The sequence below is a fragment of the Emydura macquarii genome, unplaced genomic scaffold (genome assembly GCF_026122565.2).
Source record: "Emydura macquarii macquarii isolate MOO-44397 ecotype Brisbane River unplaced genomic scaffold, CSIRO-AGI_Emac_v2 contig_2636, whole genome shotgun sequence".
NCBI lineage: Eukaryota > Metazoa > Chordata > Testudines > Chelidae > Emydura > Emydura macquarii.
This window is the reverse complement of record NW_027132773.1, coordinates 835,229-851,077: the sequence shown is the minus strand read 5'-3', so window position 1 is coordinate 851,077 and position 15,849 is coordinate 835,229. Positions and strand designations below refer to the sequence as shown.

General features: G+C 37.1%; 1 protein-coding gene across 1 annotated transcript in view; it reads left to right on the top strand.

The window, feature by feature from the left end:
* The window catches only part of TRHDE (thyrotropin releasing hormone degrading enzyme), a 288,144-nt gene that overhangs the window by 256,642 nt on the left and 15,653 nt on the right, over positions 1–15,849 (top strand). The window contains exons 14-15 of the mRNA XM_067564009.1: positions 1,585–1,682; positions 2,193–2,300. Of these exons, the coding sequence (XP_067420110.1) occupies positions 1,585–1,682; positions 2,193–2,300 (206 nt within the window). The remainder of the gene's footprint in view (positions 1–1,584; positions 1,683–2,192; positions 2,301–15,849) is intronic.

Genomic DNA, 15,849 nt, shown 5'->3' with positions numbered 1-15,849 from the left:
TTCAATGCACTTCCCTTAATTAACAAGGATTAGATCACAATTGAGTCAAAAACCCATTCATAATTGAGACTGGGGGAACAGTAGTCACAGCAAACAATAGATAATCCAAATAGACATGACAAACATTTTAAAATATTACCTGAAAAAATTTTGTCTAATCTTGAAGTATATTTGTTAAAAGGAACGCTCTTGATGACACAGGCTTTAATAGTATTTATTAGCAATTATAACCTGTATTAATCTTGTGTACTGGCAGTGAATTTTATACTCTGCATAAATTGAATGACTGACCTTATGTACATAAATTTATAATACAGTTGAAATGAAGAAACTCATAGAGTCTGGTATATTTAAGGAGACATTTTTAAAATACACTCAGATACATACTAGCATGGAGAGTTTATATCAAGAATCTATTACAGATTAATAAAGAAATACTGGAGATGTTTCTTCATGAACCTATGATCTGGGTCTAGCTCCAAACCAGACAGCTCTAATGTAAAATTACACTTTTTGTCTTCCTAGTCTACCATTACCTACACTGAAACGTCATTATTAGACCGTCATTGCTATTTCACTTTTAAACATGACTGAGTAAAGAGAATGCAATATTAATAAACAAAAATGGTAAAATTAATTGCAGGGTTGTGTTTTATCGCTACTGATTCTTCCTGAAATCTGAAAGCAGAGTTCATAACAGAGGAAATATAAACTCATTTTACTTAGAGAATAACTTATCTGCTTGAGAAAGCTGTACTGTGCATCTCCTTTGCTTCTGTCATCACACACATATGCACATGCAGCCATAAAAATAAAACTGATATTCTGTTGCATTAGTTCATTTTGATTCTTTTTTCAAAGCAGTGAATTTCAGTGGCAGAAAATTATGCTGTGACTACAGTGACAATAGTCTACTTCACAACTTGTCACTGAATGTAAAGATGCCTAATGTGCAAGATGTGAAAGTCAGATAAAACATGTCTTGTGCTGTCTTTGATATTTATACACAACAAGAACTAAATGGACATTGAAATAGTGTCATTAAATAACCCAGTCTTGATATGCAGCACACATTGTTCATATTATTAAATCAGCTGACTGCACCTGTGTAATGGTTTTGCTCTGGCTATGAAAGTAAAGACAATCATAGCTATCCGTTATCTCACTACATATGTACTAAGTGTGTCTCTTTAAATGTTTAATGATGGCCATTACTCAAATATTCATTGTGAAGTCAAGATTGGCTTAGCTAGAGTAGACATTAGCCTGTCAAAGCTCTAGCAACAATTCAACTTTGTACTGAGTTCAAAAGACTGTTAAGTAAACAATTTTTAAACTGCCGTATTTTATACCATTGAATTGGCTAACCCAGTAGACCAGATCATGTAGCTGTTCTGTAGATACATCTCCCATTGAAGTAAAGAGTGGGATTGCATACAAAAGCATTGCAATACCAGACCTAAATCAAAGCATTTTGAAAGTGGAACATTATTAAAAATATCAATTAACAATATGTCAGCTTTGAACTGACAAATCATAAATAATGTTTAACTCTGAAAATATATTTAACTTTTTTTCTTCCAGGAATATATTTTAAAACAAGTTGCAACGATGTACTTCAAACTTGGATGGCCAACGAATAATTTAAACAGATCCCTTGTTCAAGCAGCTTACCAACATGAGTACTGTTATATTTCTTTATTTATTTTCACAGGAGATAGTTGTAGTAAAGTGCTTTCCCAATACTTAATGTGAACTTCAGCAGCATGAGATACCTTTCCATCCTTTTCCTCCTTTTATTTCTCCTCACTTGAAGGGGTTAGCTACTGTGAATCAGTTTCCTTTGCCTGGAATTTTGAGAACAAAGACATGTTCTTGTGATGCTTTAATTTAAGTGCTGCCTCCATTGGAGATACTGAAATTTGACCTCATGAGGCTATTGAAGTTAGTAGGGCTGTGTGAGTGTAATGGCACATTTTGATCCATGGCCCTTAATTAAAAATTGTAACTGTAACAACATGGTGCTTAATTGTTACTCCAGGATGTACAGTTACAGCATCTTTAATATTTTTGTTTAATTAAATGTTAACAGCTCCTTATAAGAAATGTAATATTTTCTTCTGAGAATTTTAACATGCTTATTTATGAATGTGACCTCATTAGAGTCTTTATTTGTATTTTGGACTAACCAGAGAATTACGTCGAGAAGTCATCATGCTGGCCTGCAGTTTTGGTAATAAACACTGTCACCAACAGGCTGCAACGTTAATCTCAGATTGGATTTCCAGCAATAGAAACCGGTAAGTGGAACAAAAATATGCGTCTCCCTTCCCCCCAGCTCAGAACTAATATAGTATGAGTGTGTCTCTTCAATACACATTTTTTGCATAGAGGTGAAAAATGAAGCAGAAAGCACCAGCTGTCATTTAAAGCATTGCTGTGAGGCTGCAGAGCTAGAAGGGGTGAGGGAAAGACCTCTTAATTTGTGGGTGGGGAAAATGGAACCTGTCTGGCCTGTGTGAGAAAAAAAGGAGGTTGATTTTAAGGAAGGATGTAAAGGAAGAAAGAGAGGATGCTTGGTAGATAAAGACGGAGACTGTTTCAGGAATAAGGCAACATGAGAGAAGGTGTAAAGCTGTAAGTGGGAAAGGAGATGAAGGGAGGAGTGAGGTAAAAGGTTTGAGAAGACCTGAAGAAGAGAGGGAGGAAAGAAGATGAGGAAATGCAGTAGAGGGAAATATTACATAAGAGCTTTGTAGGTCAAGATACAGAACTTGAAAGAGATGCAGTAAGAGGCAGGAGGCTGAGAGAGGAATTCGAAGAGGGGTAATGTGATAGGAGCCGTGGGGAACATTAGCAGCAGCATAATGGACAGACAAGAGCTAGAAGAGGCAAGCAGGCCAGCCAGAGGTTTATTTAATTCAGGTGAGAGTTGTCAGGGCAGTGACAAAGTGCAAAGTATGTATGTAAGTGCAGAGTATTAATAAATCTTCGGCTGTCCGTTGTACTCAACACTGACTGTGGAGGAGGGAAATTTAGCACTTGTTAGCTCGGCAATAAGAAGCAAGTCCAGCATTTGAAAATAAATTAATAAATTAAGTAGTATAATTATTAAATCATGCGGCTATCCATAGAGAGTAAGGTAAGTACATGGGAAGACCAGAGATTTCTTGTGAAAGAATCATCCTTTTTTTCATCTGGCGGAAGGCCGAAACCAGTTTTTGTGTGTCACGTAAGCTGATGTTTTATTTCTAGGTAAAATATTTGATTTCAGGTAAAATTTTCAAAAACACCAAAGTCCCATTTTTTAAACTGAATTAGGCACTAGTTTTCAAAAGTATTCAGGTGCATAAGGATGCCAATAGGTGCCAAATAGGATTCTCAAAAGTACCTAAGCAGGTTAGGTGCCCAACTCCCATTGAAATCAAGATGATTTTCCATTGAAACCTGCTTATGTACTTTTAAAAATACCACTAGTTGGCTACATGTGTTTGAAAATCTGCCCCTAGGAAAACATCTACATGGCAAGTGGAATCCTGCAACAGCATGTCTCAAAGCCCAGGACTACAGCTCATGGTGCTAAAAATGTCTGTGTAGATGTTGGGGCTGGGCTTTGAGTCTTATAATGGGGAATGAGCTTCAAGGCCCAAGTCCAAGCTGTCCCTAAAAATCAACACAGCTGTTTGTACTGCTGAAGCGTGAGTCCAAGTGTGTAGACCAAGGTCTGAAACTTGATGCCATGGGTTTCTGCTTGCCGCGCAGACATACCCTTAGTGACTTTGAAAATGGGACTTCGGGCTAGATCCACAAGAGGGACTTAGGCACTGCAATGCTGAGGCCAATGCTGAGGCCTAGTGAGGCATCCATGCTCCTCAGACAATGCATGAGGACAGTTAGGTGCCTAAAAGAGAGAGTAACAGAAGCCAGCACTCAGAGCAGAGAGCTGCCAATACCTCACACCTCAAAGGGGGTGCTGAAGGGAGGTGCCTATCTCTGCTTAGGATTCTCATCTGTGAACCTTCTCCTTGAATCAGACACCTAAGTCAGGTCATTCCTTTCTCAGAAAAAACTGAGAGGGAGGAGATACCCCCCTCTCTTTATAGCCAAGTGGTAAGGGAACTCACCTGGAAGTTGGAGACCCAGGATCAAGTCCTTTCTCCAAATCAGGCAAGGTGCTTCCCACCTCCCAGTGAGTGCCTTAGAAGGGTGTAGCACCACCACCATCTATACGTGGTGCTTAGAGCATGTCTACTGGATTGGATCCCACAGGTGAGAGAGGCGGAAATATGCCTAGTTTGTGAATCCTGGCAGAGCTTACGCATGAGCTAGGCACCGAGCAGCTCAGTGGTGTCAGGACCTAGGCAGCTTTGTGCATGGCCGTGAATAGAAATGTAGGCATGTAGGGCACTTTATTATAGTAACATAGGTGCCTACAGAGTTGGGTGGCAGCTGAACAGTAGTTTTGTGAATTCCAGTGGTGCCTAAATGTTGGACTTAGGCACATAAAGTAGCAGGTAGTCCTTAGGTTTCTATGTCACTTAAGTGCTTTTGAAAAAATTACCCAGAGTCTATGAAAATATGCCCCAAACTCCAAAAAGAAAGTGTTATTAAAGAATTGGTCAGATTAGTTCTGTATGATGAATCCAAGCACGCACATATTTTAAGTGCATCCATATCAATATCAAAATTAACAAACATCAACAATGCTAGACACACAGATATTCAGAGAGGAAAATACAAAGAAAGAATCACAGGAAACGATCTGCAAAAGTAATTTACTAAGATACTCATTTCCACCAGCAAAATTAGTTAATCACATTTAACATAATCTGTTAAAATGCTCAGCAGTAGATAATACAGAGTTTAAAAGCTGTCATCCTAGAAAGCCTCCCCCCGTATCAGAAGAGGCATCAGAAGAAAGCTTATTGCTTTACTAACAATAGCGAGAAAGGAAAGGAACACATTTAAGGAGCCTTCTGAAAATTAATCTTACCTTTTCCAAGAGGCCATTCTTGGGAGCCCGAGATTGTGATTGCTGGAGCACAATGAATGTTATGATAAAGGCCTCAGAGCAGGGCAGAGGAGGAGAAATGCTAGCCAGTTAAAGCAATACATTTCTGTAAAGAAACTGGACAATTCTGAAAGATAGCCACTACAAATAATGCAATTATGGAACAGGGATTGACATCAGATGATAAATAAGGGTACAATTTGTAACAAAAACATTTATTTTTATTTATTTCTTAAGATTATAGGTTCAGGTCTTTTTCCCCACCCCAGAAATTGCCAATTGTTGTTCTCACAACAGTCACATGTTTTGAATGTGACTAACACATTGACAGGCTGATATTTTGGAAAGGCATCACAAAGGTCAGTTATTGTAGTTGAGAAACTTCCAGCCATTTTAACAGCTTAGTAGTCATAAAATCAACTTATACTTCACAGTACCAGCATTTATATAGATGCAGCAAATCTGGTTTTGCTCAGACAGTAATACAGCTATACAATGATTCAGCTTTCTGCCATATCAGAGGGATTCTGTTATCACCAATATTATTAATGATAATATCAATATAAATATATTATTATTATATTATTATCATTAATTATATTATTAATCAATATAATTATACTATAATATAATTGATTATTAATAGCATTATATTATTAATAATAATATTAATAAATATAATACTAATAATTCTGTAATAAGAATTTAGTTAACGTGGAGCGTGAGCCAGAACGGAAGCCAGCACATGCTCCCTTAGCTGTGCTGGCTCTGCAGTGCTGATATGAGTATAATGGGTAAGCAGATACAACTCAGAATACATACAAGGAGCAGATATGTAGAGTAATTAGGTGCCATTTGATATTGTCATCTTTCTGATCATAACTGTACTTCACTCAATTTGATGCAATATTATTATAACGTCATACCCTTAGATGCTACCTGTCTTAGTGTTTTGTACTATCACTTGCCACCATAGTATATCTACACCTTTCTCTCTGCATGCACGCAGAAGGAAAGACTGCTGTCTCAATGGCAGCATTCCCTTCCTTTCTCCAGACCATTTTGACAGTTCTCCAGCGTGCTAAGGAAAGGCCAGTGGGAGGTAGAGGATGCATCATCTCTCCCTCCATCCACTGTTAAGAATGATTAAATTAATATGGCCAAAGGTTATATTAACTGTTCTTATAGAGTCATTTCCACAAAGTAGAACAAAGTGGTCAAGCACTTGCTGGAAAATTCTAGACAATACAGTAGCAGTGGAGTCACATTGCCAGGGAACCAGAGCAGAGCTACAGAGGGCCAAGAACTGATCACAGGATCTCTGCATAGATGCCCTTCTTCCCCCCAGGATCAGCAGCGTTTGTAGGTTGGACTCCCAGTTTGTCCCATGGAGGTTGGTAAATGCTACCTCCAATAAGAGAACTAAAAGGAAACTTTGTGAAGAGACGCTTACAGTGTTTTCTGTTTCCTTTGTACTATTTCCATATATGGGTATCATCTGACCCAGAGTTTGCTGAATACTATAGTAAAAACTAAAGGCAATGCTGCTATGCTTTGCCCTGAATGATCTATTCTGGAAGCTGGAATGGCTAATCCAATGAACCGATTTACAAACAATGCAAATTGGGAAGTATTGCAAATTCTTTGGATCATAAAAGCACAAAACAATACCGGAGGGAGATGGGGGAGATAGATTGATAGGTATCAATCAAATAAGATTCAATACTAACATAAGCAAATATTTAGTTAAACTTTTATGGCTGTGTAAATTTATAGGCACTGGCACAAGTTGCTAAGAAGGCTATGGAATCTCCGCCACTGGATATAGTCAAAGTTAGAGTGAACACACCTTAATTAGGAGTGGTTTAGGAATGATAAAATAAATCTTGCTGTGATGCTTGATTAAATTGCTCTTTAGAGGTACTTTCCATCCCAAATGTTTCTGTATTTTACTTGTGTAATTTAATTGGGGGCAAAGGGAGGGCAATAATCATATACAGTGACATATCCTTCTGCATATTTCTGCAGGTTTTCTAGTAATACTGTTTAATATGGTAGGTCCAAAATTATTCTCCATGTATTCTCCACTCCAGGAGATTGAAATAATTATAATAATTATAATAATCTTGTATTTACTATACTTTGTTCTTCACCATGCAAATAAGTTACCACTGCTGACCAAGCTCAATAGTGAAATGGCCACTAGTGCTTACATCTGTAGCATGTAACTTAAAGAGTTAAATAAAATATGTTTTGGAGTTAAAACTAAATGCATAATTAAAGAAAATAATTATATCTCCCAGTATTTTAGTCTTCTTTGTAATATCAGCAATATTTGAATAACACCATTAGACTTCCAGGCATAATAGTGTTACTTTCTTATCTTCTTTACAAAAAACATACATTAATCTACGTGACATTAGTTCTCATGTGTTAGAAAGGAAGTTTCTTGCTTCTAAGAGGCTTTACCAGGGCGTTGCCGCTAAATGGATATGAGATTTAGAAGGACATTTTCCACGACTCTGTGAATTTAATCTATTCCACAGAAAATTCCATTCAGTAACTCTAATACAGTATTGCATTGGTGTGCCAATAACTGATCTCATTGCCTGATACTTGTGTCCTAAAATAAATGATCCAAGAAAGAGATGACAGCCATTTCTATGGCTGAAAAATTATGATAATTTCAAGTGCAAAATGCTTAATGACAGTACAGCTCTTGGCCTCCCTGTCAGGAAAGAATGGCAGAGCGTGAGTGAAAGGACACGTTTGGCCCCAAAGGAGTCAAACCAAATATTCAGCCTTAAGTAAGTGGCTTGAAGACATGTCAATGGAGCTATTTGCTGATTCTGGACTGTGAAGGATTTTAATCCTAGCAAGAGCTAACAAAAAAAATGTTCTGATCAGATGTTGTTTGTTGAAAATCTGAGAACGAATTTTAATGTGAGATTCACTTTTCTATTAATTGTTAAATTAATACAGATCTGATAGTTTTATATAGCTGATGGGCTTCACTTCAGTTTACTACAGCCCTACAAATGCCACTAATATGTGCCTATCATGGGAAACTTGATCTTGCTGCAGTAAGATGAATACATGTATCCAGAAGTGGACAAGAGTGAAGTCTCTACAGGGAATATGCAACATTCTTTATACCGTCACTGAAATCTGTGTTGTTGATTTAGGAGTGGGGGTGCTGAAATTCAAGATACGGACAAAATATGATGTAGCAGAAGCTCCTGCTTGCTGAAAATGAAGATGTTTGCAGCTACCTTCATTTAACTGGGATGGTCCCTGAGAAGCTTCATGTGTGAAGAAATACATTACTCACACTCCTTAGTTATGACAGCATTGTGGTTCATCCTAAAAAATTAACAAAATTACCATACAAAGTCTGGCTGAGCTTGAGAATCAGCCTTGTTAACCTCTTTAACCTTCATAATGCATTGATTTTGAAGGCAAAACACAATTTTAAGAGCATTAGCATTTGTAGCATATGTGCTTTGGGTCTGTTATAACCTCTAAAGCTCAGGAAAGAAATGAGCAGAGAGCAATAGTTTATAAACTCCTGAAGTGTGATGTCGTAATAAATGATAGCCTGTCAGCAACTGCTGTGACACCCCGAGGCATGACTTAGTCAAGCCCCCTGGGAAGGGTATTTAATATTCAGATCCAGTCACCAATGGATTCTCAGATTTTTCCTTCTTTGGAAATGTAACCCATTCCCATTCATCAGTTATCTACATTCCAATGGTTGTAGGACTAATTGCCTGCCATTTTTCACAGAAAACAGCTAATACTGCATTTGTTCACTCGGATCCAGTATCAACTGGGGTAAGAAGCATTGGGTTTTCAATCTTCTGGTTAGACCCATGCAGAATAGAGCTCAGAGATATTTAGAAAACCTGTGATCTGAGAACTGTCATGATTAACAAATTACCTATAGTTACTATCACATATTGAATGACATCTTTAATACAGGTAGATTGTAGGCTATTTCAATTCCTGATTGATTAGGTACCTTTTTAGATTTAATTGATCTTTTATTATTTATACTATTATTCTTTTGTACTTGAGATCATTCTCAACTACTTAGGATGTTGGTCTAAAGCTATGTTTAGTGGCAGCAGCTAGAGGTATCCAATATTTTTCATTATCCAGTTTTCACAGGGCTCAAACTGGGTACGTTTAGGGCTGCATCCTGATGGTTAAAGAAGAAAGCTTCAAACCTCTGATAGATTTGACATCTCTTGGCCTTGCAGCTGTGAAACAGACCCTCTTTAGACTAAGATTTACCTCTAAGGTTAATCACATTGTTCTGATCTGGTAATCTTTACTCAATTGAGCTGGGATTACTCTGGTTATTGACATGAGGGTTGTCTTATAGTTTAGCCCAGCTGATATACAATATTCAATTTATTTTTAACACTTTGTTTTCCTTTGTTCTATTCTGAGTATACTTTTTGTAATTCTCATGGGTCAGAAGTGACCACTTGTAGGAAGGCATATGGTTTACTATTAACTGAAACAACTTCTAGCTGAATAGATTATATTTACAATGATACAATGAACTGAGCCTGTCAAAATAGACTATTGTCCAGCATCTTTTCCATAACACAAGGGTCAGTGAACTTTTCAAAGGGCACTGTTCCAACTTCGTGAGGGAGAATAAGTAAGGACTGCCAGGAGATCCTGCATGCACATCTGTTGTAGTTCTTAACCGCCGGATTCCTGTTAGATTTCATAGCCATATAGGACATTTTATGAAAACAAATGAATCATAAATTATAATTTTGGAGGGTTCAGCAATGCCTATGAGCCAACATACTTAAATACCTTACTCCATGCTTCCCTCCTATGAAAACAACATCTTTAGGAGAAAAAAATATACTTTGCAGTCTCCACAAGTTCACTTCATGGTGTTGGCACCACTAGCATGCCTGAGAGAAGAAGGATTGCCACCTTGAGTAAGTAGAAGGAGAATGTTCTGGAAATCTTGCAAAACCTGGACTGCCCATGCATTCTGTAGCCTGGCCTTCACATTCCTCTCTACCCCCAAGTCACATCTCCCACATCTTGACATTTACATTCCTTCCGTGTCTACACAAGAAACAACCTTTGCAGGGAACAGAAGGAAGTTAATGTTGGTCTAACTGAAAATCCATGGAGCTGGCTTTGACTTATTGGTACAGAGGTGTTTCCATAGACCCCTTGAGAGAAGATATGCCATGAAACTGCCATGCCCTTCTCTCTCATGAGTTTCAGATCATTAGCACCCACTGTTGCATATCTTTCTTTCCCTTTATACCACAGACCTATGGGACCTAGCAATTGAAGCTAACAGTTTAGATTATAGCATCCTGAGGCCTAATGATCTTGTAAGAGGTTTTTTTAAAACATATCTGTTTGGCTGCAGACTTGTCCAGTGGTTTCCATATTTGTCATTTCACAGGGTTCCCTGTAAAATACTCCTATAACTGAGCACAATGTTAGAGATGTTAATTTTCTCTATATCAGTCATATGAAAGGTGCAAGTAATGAAGTCAGAATGTCATCAGTCAGGTACTTCACACAAATACAATACCCAAGAATCCTAACTGGAGAATACTAGATTCTTATATTCAGTAAGAACAATTTGTATTTACTCTTCAAGAGACAATTGATTCACACTAATCTGGCTGCCTAATTTGTTTCACCTTTTTATTGGATCAACCTTTAACTACTCTGTGGAAATACCACCATGAAGATACATTGCACTGCAATAACAGTTACATGTTTGTAGGCTCAGGTCAGATAACATACATTTTTTAGTCGTTATTTGAAATCCATTCTAATGAAGCTTTGGCCAAGTGACAGAAAATCAAATACATATACCAAAACTAACAGTTCTTTCTTTTTCTTCTCTTTCTTCCTCTGTCTGCTTTGAGATGCATTTTCTTGTCCCTTCATTTCACATCTGTAAGGCATGGTCTAAACTTACCTGGCAATTCGGCGACAGTCGACAGGAATCACACAAGCTATGCAGAGTAGCTTATGTAACTCCCATTGACTGCTGTGCTCGTCTGTGCGATGTCTTCACTGCACTGTGCCAACAGGAACTGTGTTCCCATCGACACAGCGCTACGCCACTTGAGGTGGTTTTAGTACATCAGCTTCCTGATCGATTGAGCGGGTCTACACTGATTGCTCAGTCGATCCAGATAAGTCAATCTGATGGTGGTGTCTTTGCCGCCGTCAGTGTAGACATACCCTAAGGCTCTGATCTTGCAAATATTTATACATGTGCTTAATTTTAGCTGCATGCATGAGTGTTTGTGAATGTGTGGCCTAATAGGTTAATGATTTGTGTTAGGTATCTAGAAGACAAATTAGTGTTGTACAAAGTTTTGATGTTCAACACTTAGTTTTCAGAGGTCATTAGACTTATGAAAGCTGTGAGAATACAGAGAAAAGGCTGGTATTTTGTTCATACATATATGTATGTAAAATGTAAAACATAACAAAAAGAAAGAAACAAAACTCCACATCCTTTCTTCTGTGTTATCAACTTCTGTAAATTTTAATGACTTTGAAATTTCATTGTTAGAGATCTATATCTGTGTGGATACAGATGTAGATATACATATATTCTGTAATGTTATTAGAGTAAAGCCAGATGGTGGCAACCAGTGTTGCTGAAGTAATTTAGCTAATTGATAGGTTGTTACAACGTTTGAGTGGAATCTTACAGTCAAGTCAATAAAACTGTTTAAGGATGAAGAAAAGACTGCTGAGTGCATGAGTTAATCAAGGAAATAGTGGAGATGGTGTTGGGAAAGAGGATCTAGGGAGTACATTTAATAGAAGAAGGGATTGCATCTTGTTACAAGTAAATAGAAAATTTGTTGTTTATTGGGCACTTCCTCCAAGTAACAGCTTTGCTTCCTCAGTTTTCTAGATGATCACAGAAAAATCTCCTGCCCCTTCTACTGATTTTAGGTAAACAACATCCCCAAACAAATTAATTTGAAAACCTTAGAACTTAGATAGATTTGCCTGGGGTTTTTATTTGTTTGTTTGTTTTATGTACAACCAAAATACCAGTGACAACAAAGAAAAGCAACTTGATAGGAAGGATCATATTTTGGGTAGAAAAATGCCAACAAAGAACAAAACAACAAAAATTTACAGCAGAGATGGGCTGCACAAGTTAATATGTAGCTTGCCATTTGGACATTAAAAAACAATGTTACATAACTGGCACTGGGTATAGCTAGAGAAAGTTATGGGCAGGAGGATGGATGATCTTGTGGTTAAGGGACTGGACTGGCTCTCAGGTGACCTGGGTTCAGTTCCTGGCTCTGCCCTAGACATCCAATTTGACCTTAAGCAAATCACTTAATCTCTCTCTCCCTCAATTCCTGACAGGGATAATAATACTTCCTTTCTATCCCCCTTTTAGTGAAATCCTGGCTCCACTGGAATCAGTAGTTTTCCCACTAACTTCAGTGGGTCCAAGATTTCACCCTTTGTCTGTTGTGTTCATTCAGATGGTAAAGTCTTTGGAGGAAGGGACCTTCTCCTGCTCTGTGTAAATATAATACCTAACACAATGGTTCCCTGACCTGAGTAGGCTACTGTAATAAAAATAAGTAATGAAGACAGGCAAAAACTCTGATTAGCTTCTTAAAAAAGACACAACAATGTACTGTTAACCATGCATCAGCATTAGTTTTATAGAATCATAGAATCATAGAGTTGGAAGGGACCTCAGGAGGTCATCTAGTCCAACCCCCTGCTCAAAGCGGGACTAACCTCAGCTAAATAATGTTTTAGTATATTCAGTGCTAATACATTATTCCATATGTGCCATTCTTTTAATATTATCTGAGCTTTGTAACCTAATAAACAATGCTATAAATAGAGTAATCAAGGAAAATAAGCTTCAGTTAAATGTTAAACTGTTACAAAAATAAAGACTGGAGCTTCTGATTAATTTCCTTTATCAAATGTTACCCTAAGTGGTATTGAAATTTGTCACTTAATCAAATAATCGTCTAAACTGCATGCAATTACATTTTAAGAAATTAGAGCAAAATTTGCCCAGAAGATAAATAATTATGGTCCAATTTTATAAGAATATTTCCAATTGTTAGAACATTGTTTAAATAGGAACAAGTACATACCAGTTAATTTTAACTTAGAAGATTATTCTTAACTCATTGTAAAGATTTACTATTCAGCACTGTAAAAAAAAATTTCCTGTAAAGGCACAGCAGGATTTAATTAATTTTTCTAACAGTTTAATTTTTTACTTTTCCCTCCAAATGTTTAATTTTTAAACATGAGTTTTGCTAGCCAGATATCTTATCCTCACCATCGTATCTGTTTAGCAAGACAAATAAGGTTAAATCAATCACATCAGCACTCAAAATGATGCTTTCAAAAATTAATTTTTAACATCCCTCTGAAGTATCCATCTTATTATCACTTTAAAAAATGACAGTAGCCTAGATAGTCCAGAAGAGATTTAATATAACAAGAGAATATGTTCCACAGTGTTACTAGCTCAATAATACAGAAACAATAGTAAATTTTACCTGTTCAATTCAATTAATCCAGTAGACCAACATTTTGCATGCTGAATGGGTGCTATGAAACTGCAATTTTAAAACCACATATTCCAGGGAGCTGTAAACTACAAAATCTAGACCTGAGAGATTTTCACATGTTTAGATAACTATGAAATACAGACTCATAATAACTGGAGGGAAGAGGGAGCAAGAATCCCCAGAAATGGAGAAAATTCAATTAGAAAGTTTACTGTTGAGGCAATAGTTAAAGAGAAATGACTTTGGGGATATTCACATTTTCATAAACAATTTTCATTTCCACAGAAAGGAATCCCCTGTCTATAATCCTCATTGCAGACCTCTCATAGGAGTAATTTGTAGCTTTTCATAGCTGTAGGTTTTGTAGTTATTGAAGCTCAGGCTTTAAAAAACTGTGTGTATGTATTTTTTTTCATTTTGTCCTAATGACTTAGCTTATACAAGGAAATCTAAAAACTTCCCTAGAGCACTTGGCTGTATGATATTGAATAGATCTGCTGCAGTGCTGCAAATGTGCCTTTACAGATTTTGTGTCAAAAGAGTTTCATTTACAAAAAACAATGGCGTTCAAGCTATTGACATGTGATCAATGCTATCCGTGTCCAAATCCTTCTTCCTCCACACAGGATACAAATGATCATCCAGTACTGACTGTTTTGATGTTAGATCACTACTCTTGTCACTTAAAACAAAAAAGATAAGGTAGCCAGGAAAGTCTGTTGTGTCTGATGAGCTGTGCTGTAACTTGTGAAAGATGGAAGCCTCAGAAGCGAGGAACTCTGTCCTTGCTATCATTCTGAGGTCATACATTCCCCTAGCTGTCATGGTGTTCACTTAAGCAATGCTACTGATTGTATCGAAACACTGAGTGGTAATCCCTCCAATGTGCTATGTGTGGCACTCTGATTAATGGGACAATCAACCTGCAAAGAATTACATCTTTCCAGATACCTTTTAGTTCCTTGATGCTTTTGTTGACAAGTTGTGTACCTGGTAGTAAGCCAAAGAAAACAGTTCTGCTGGGAAAGTCCAATAAGAGCTACTCACACTTTTAAAGATGATGCAGTATCAAGTCACGGCATAAAGTACTTCTGCCGAACAGTGAAAGTTGTCTTTTTTTTTGTTGTTGTTACACTCACTGAGAACATCAGTTGTCTTCTCCAAATGTCATGACAATATCCTCATCTCATTCTCATTAAACATACATTCTTCTCGTTGTTGTCCATGTATTAAATCCAAAATTAAAGAAAAATAATAATGCAGCATTGAAGTTAGACAGCATTTAAACACACACACAAAATAATTGGGGAATAAAAAATTAAAGCTCTAGAATATACTGTCCGTATTGCATACAATGTGTATATAGTCATATGTGTGTGTGGGCGTTAATGTAACTAGTAATCAGAATTTTTTATATAGTTGCAAGGTAGATAAGTTAATTTGATTTAGAAAACATTGAGCCAAATCCTCCACTAATGTAAATCACCACATTTTAGTATTCCCTGATTTCTTGTGTTTATACTGTAACCTTAATGTTGAATTAATAGAGTTCTTTGGGTATAATTTCCTTTTGTGGGTGATTTTTTAATAAGAAAGGAATAAAAGAGGGATATAAACTGCCTGCGCTTGTTAGTGTTTGAAACATCCCAATTCAGTTTTAAGGGTGAGTTAAGAGTACAGATCCCATTCAAATTTAATAGAAATTGTGCTTCTTTCTCAATTAGGTGCTTTTGAAATTCTCACCCCAAGTTCTCCCCTCTCTGAGATGAACAAAGTTTTGGGAATAAAGTTTAAAGCTCACTGAAGTGAATGGGCTGGTAGAAGTGATAAATTCACACCATTGCTGTTACTATTTAAGCATCAGAATTACAGAAATGTAGAGCCAGAAGAAACCTTGAGAGATTATCCAGTCCAGCCCCCACATATTCAGGCAGGAGCAAGTATATCTACACCATCCGTGACAGGTGTTTGTCCAACCTGTTCTTAGAAACCTCCAGTGACAGGGATTCCATAACCTCTCTTGAAAGCCTGTTCTAGTATTTAACTATCTTTACAGTTAGAAAGTTTGTCTGGAGACAGCTTCTGATAATATTGACCTTGTCTACACTTAGAATTCTAGGCAGTTTTCCTAATCCTGATCTAGCATTGAGGCATCTCCACTAATATTAGCAACCAAGAAAGCTGTGCAGGCTGGGCACAGTCTGAGATCTACCAATGTTAGATTTTTTGGGGAGGTCTGTGCTGTGT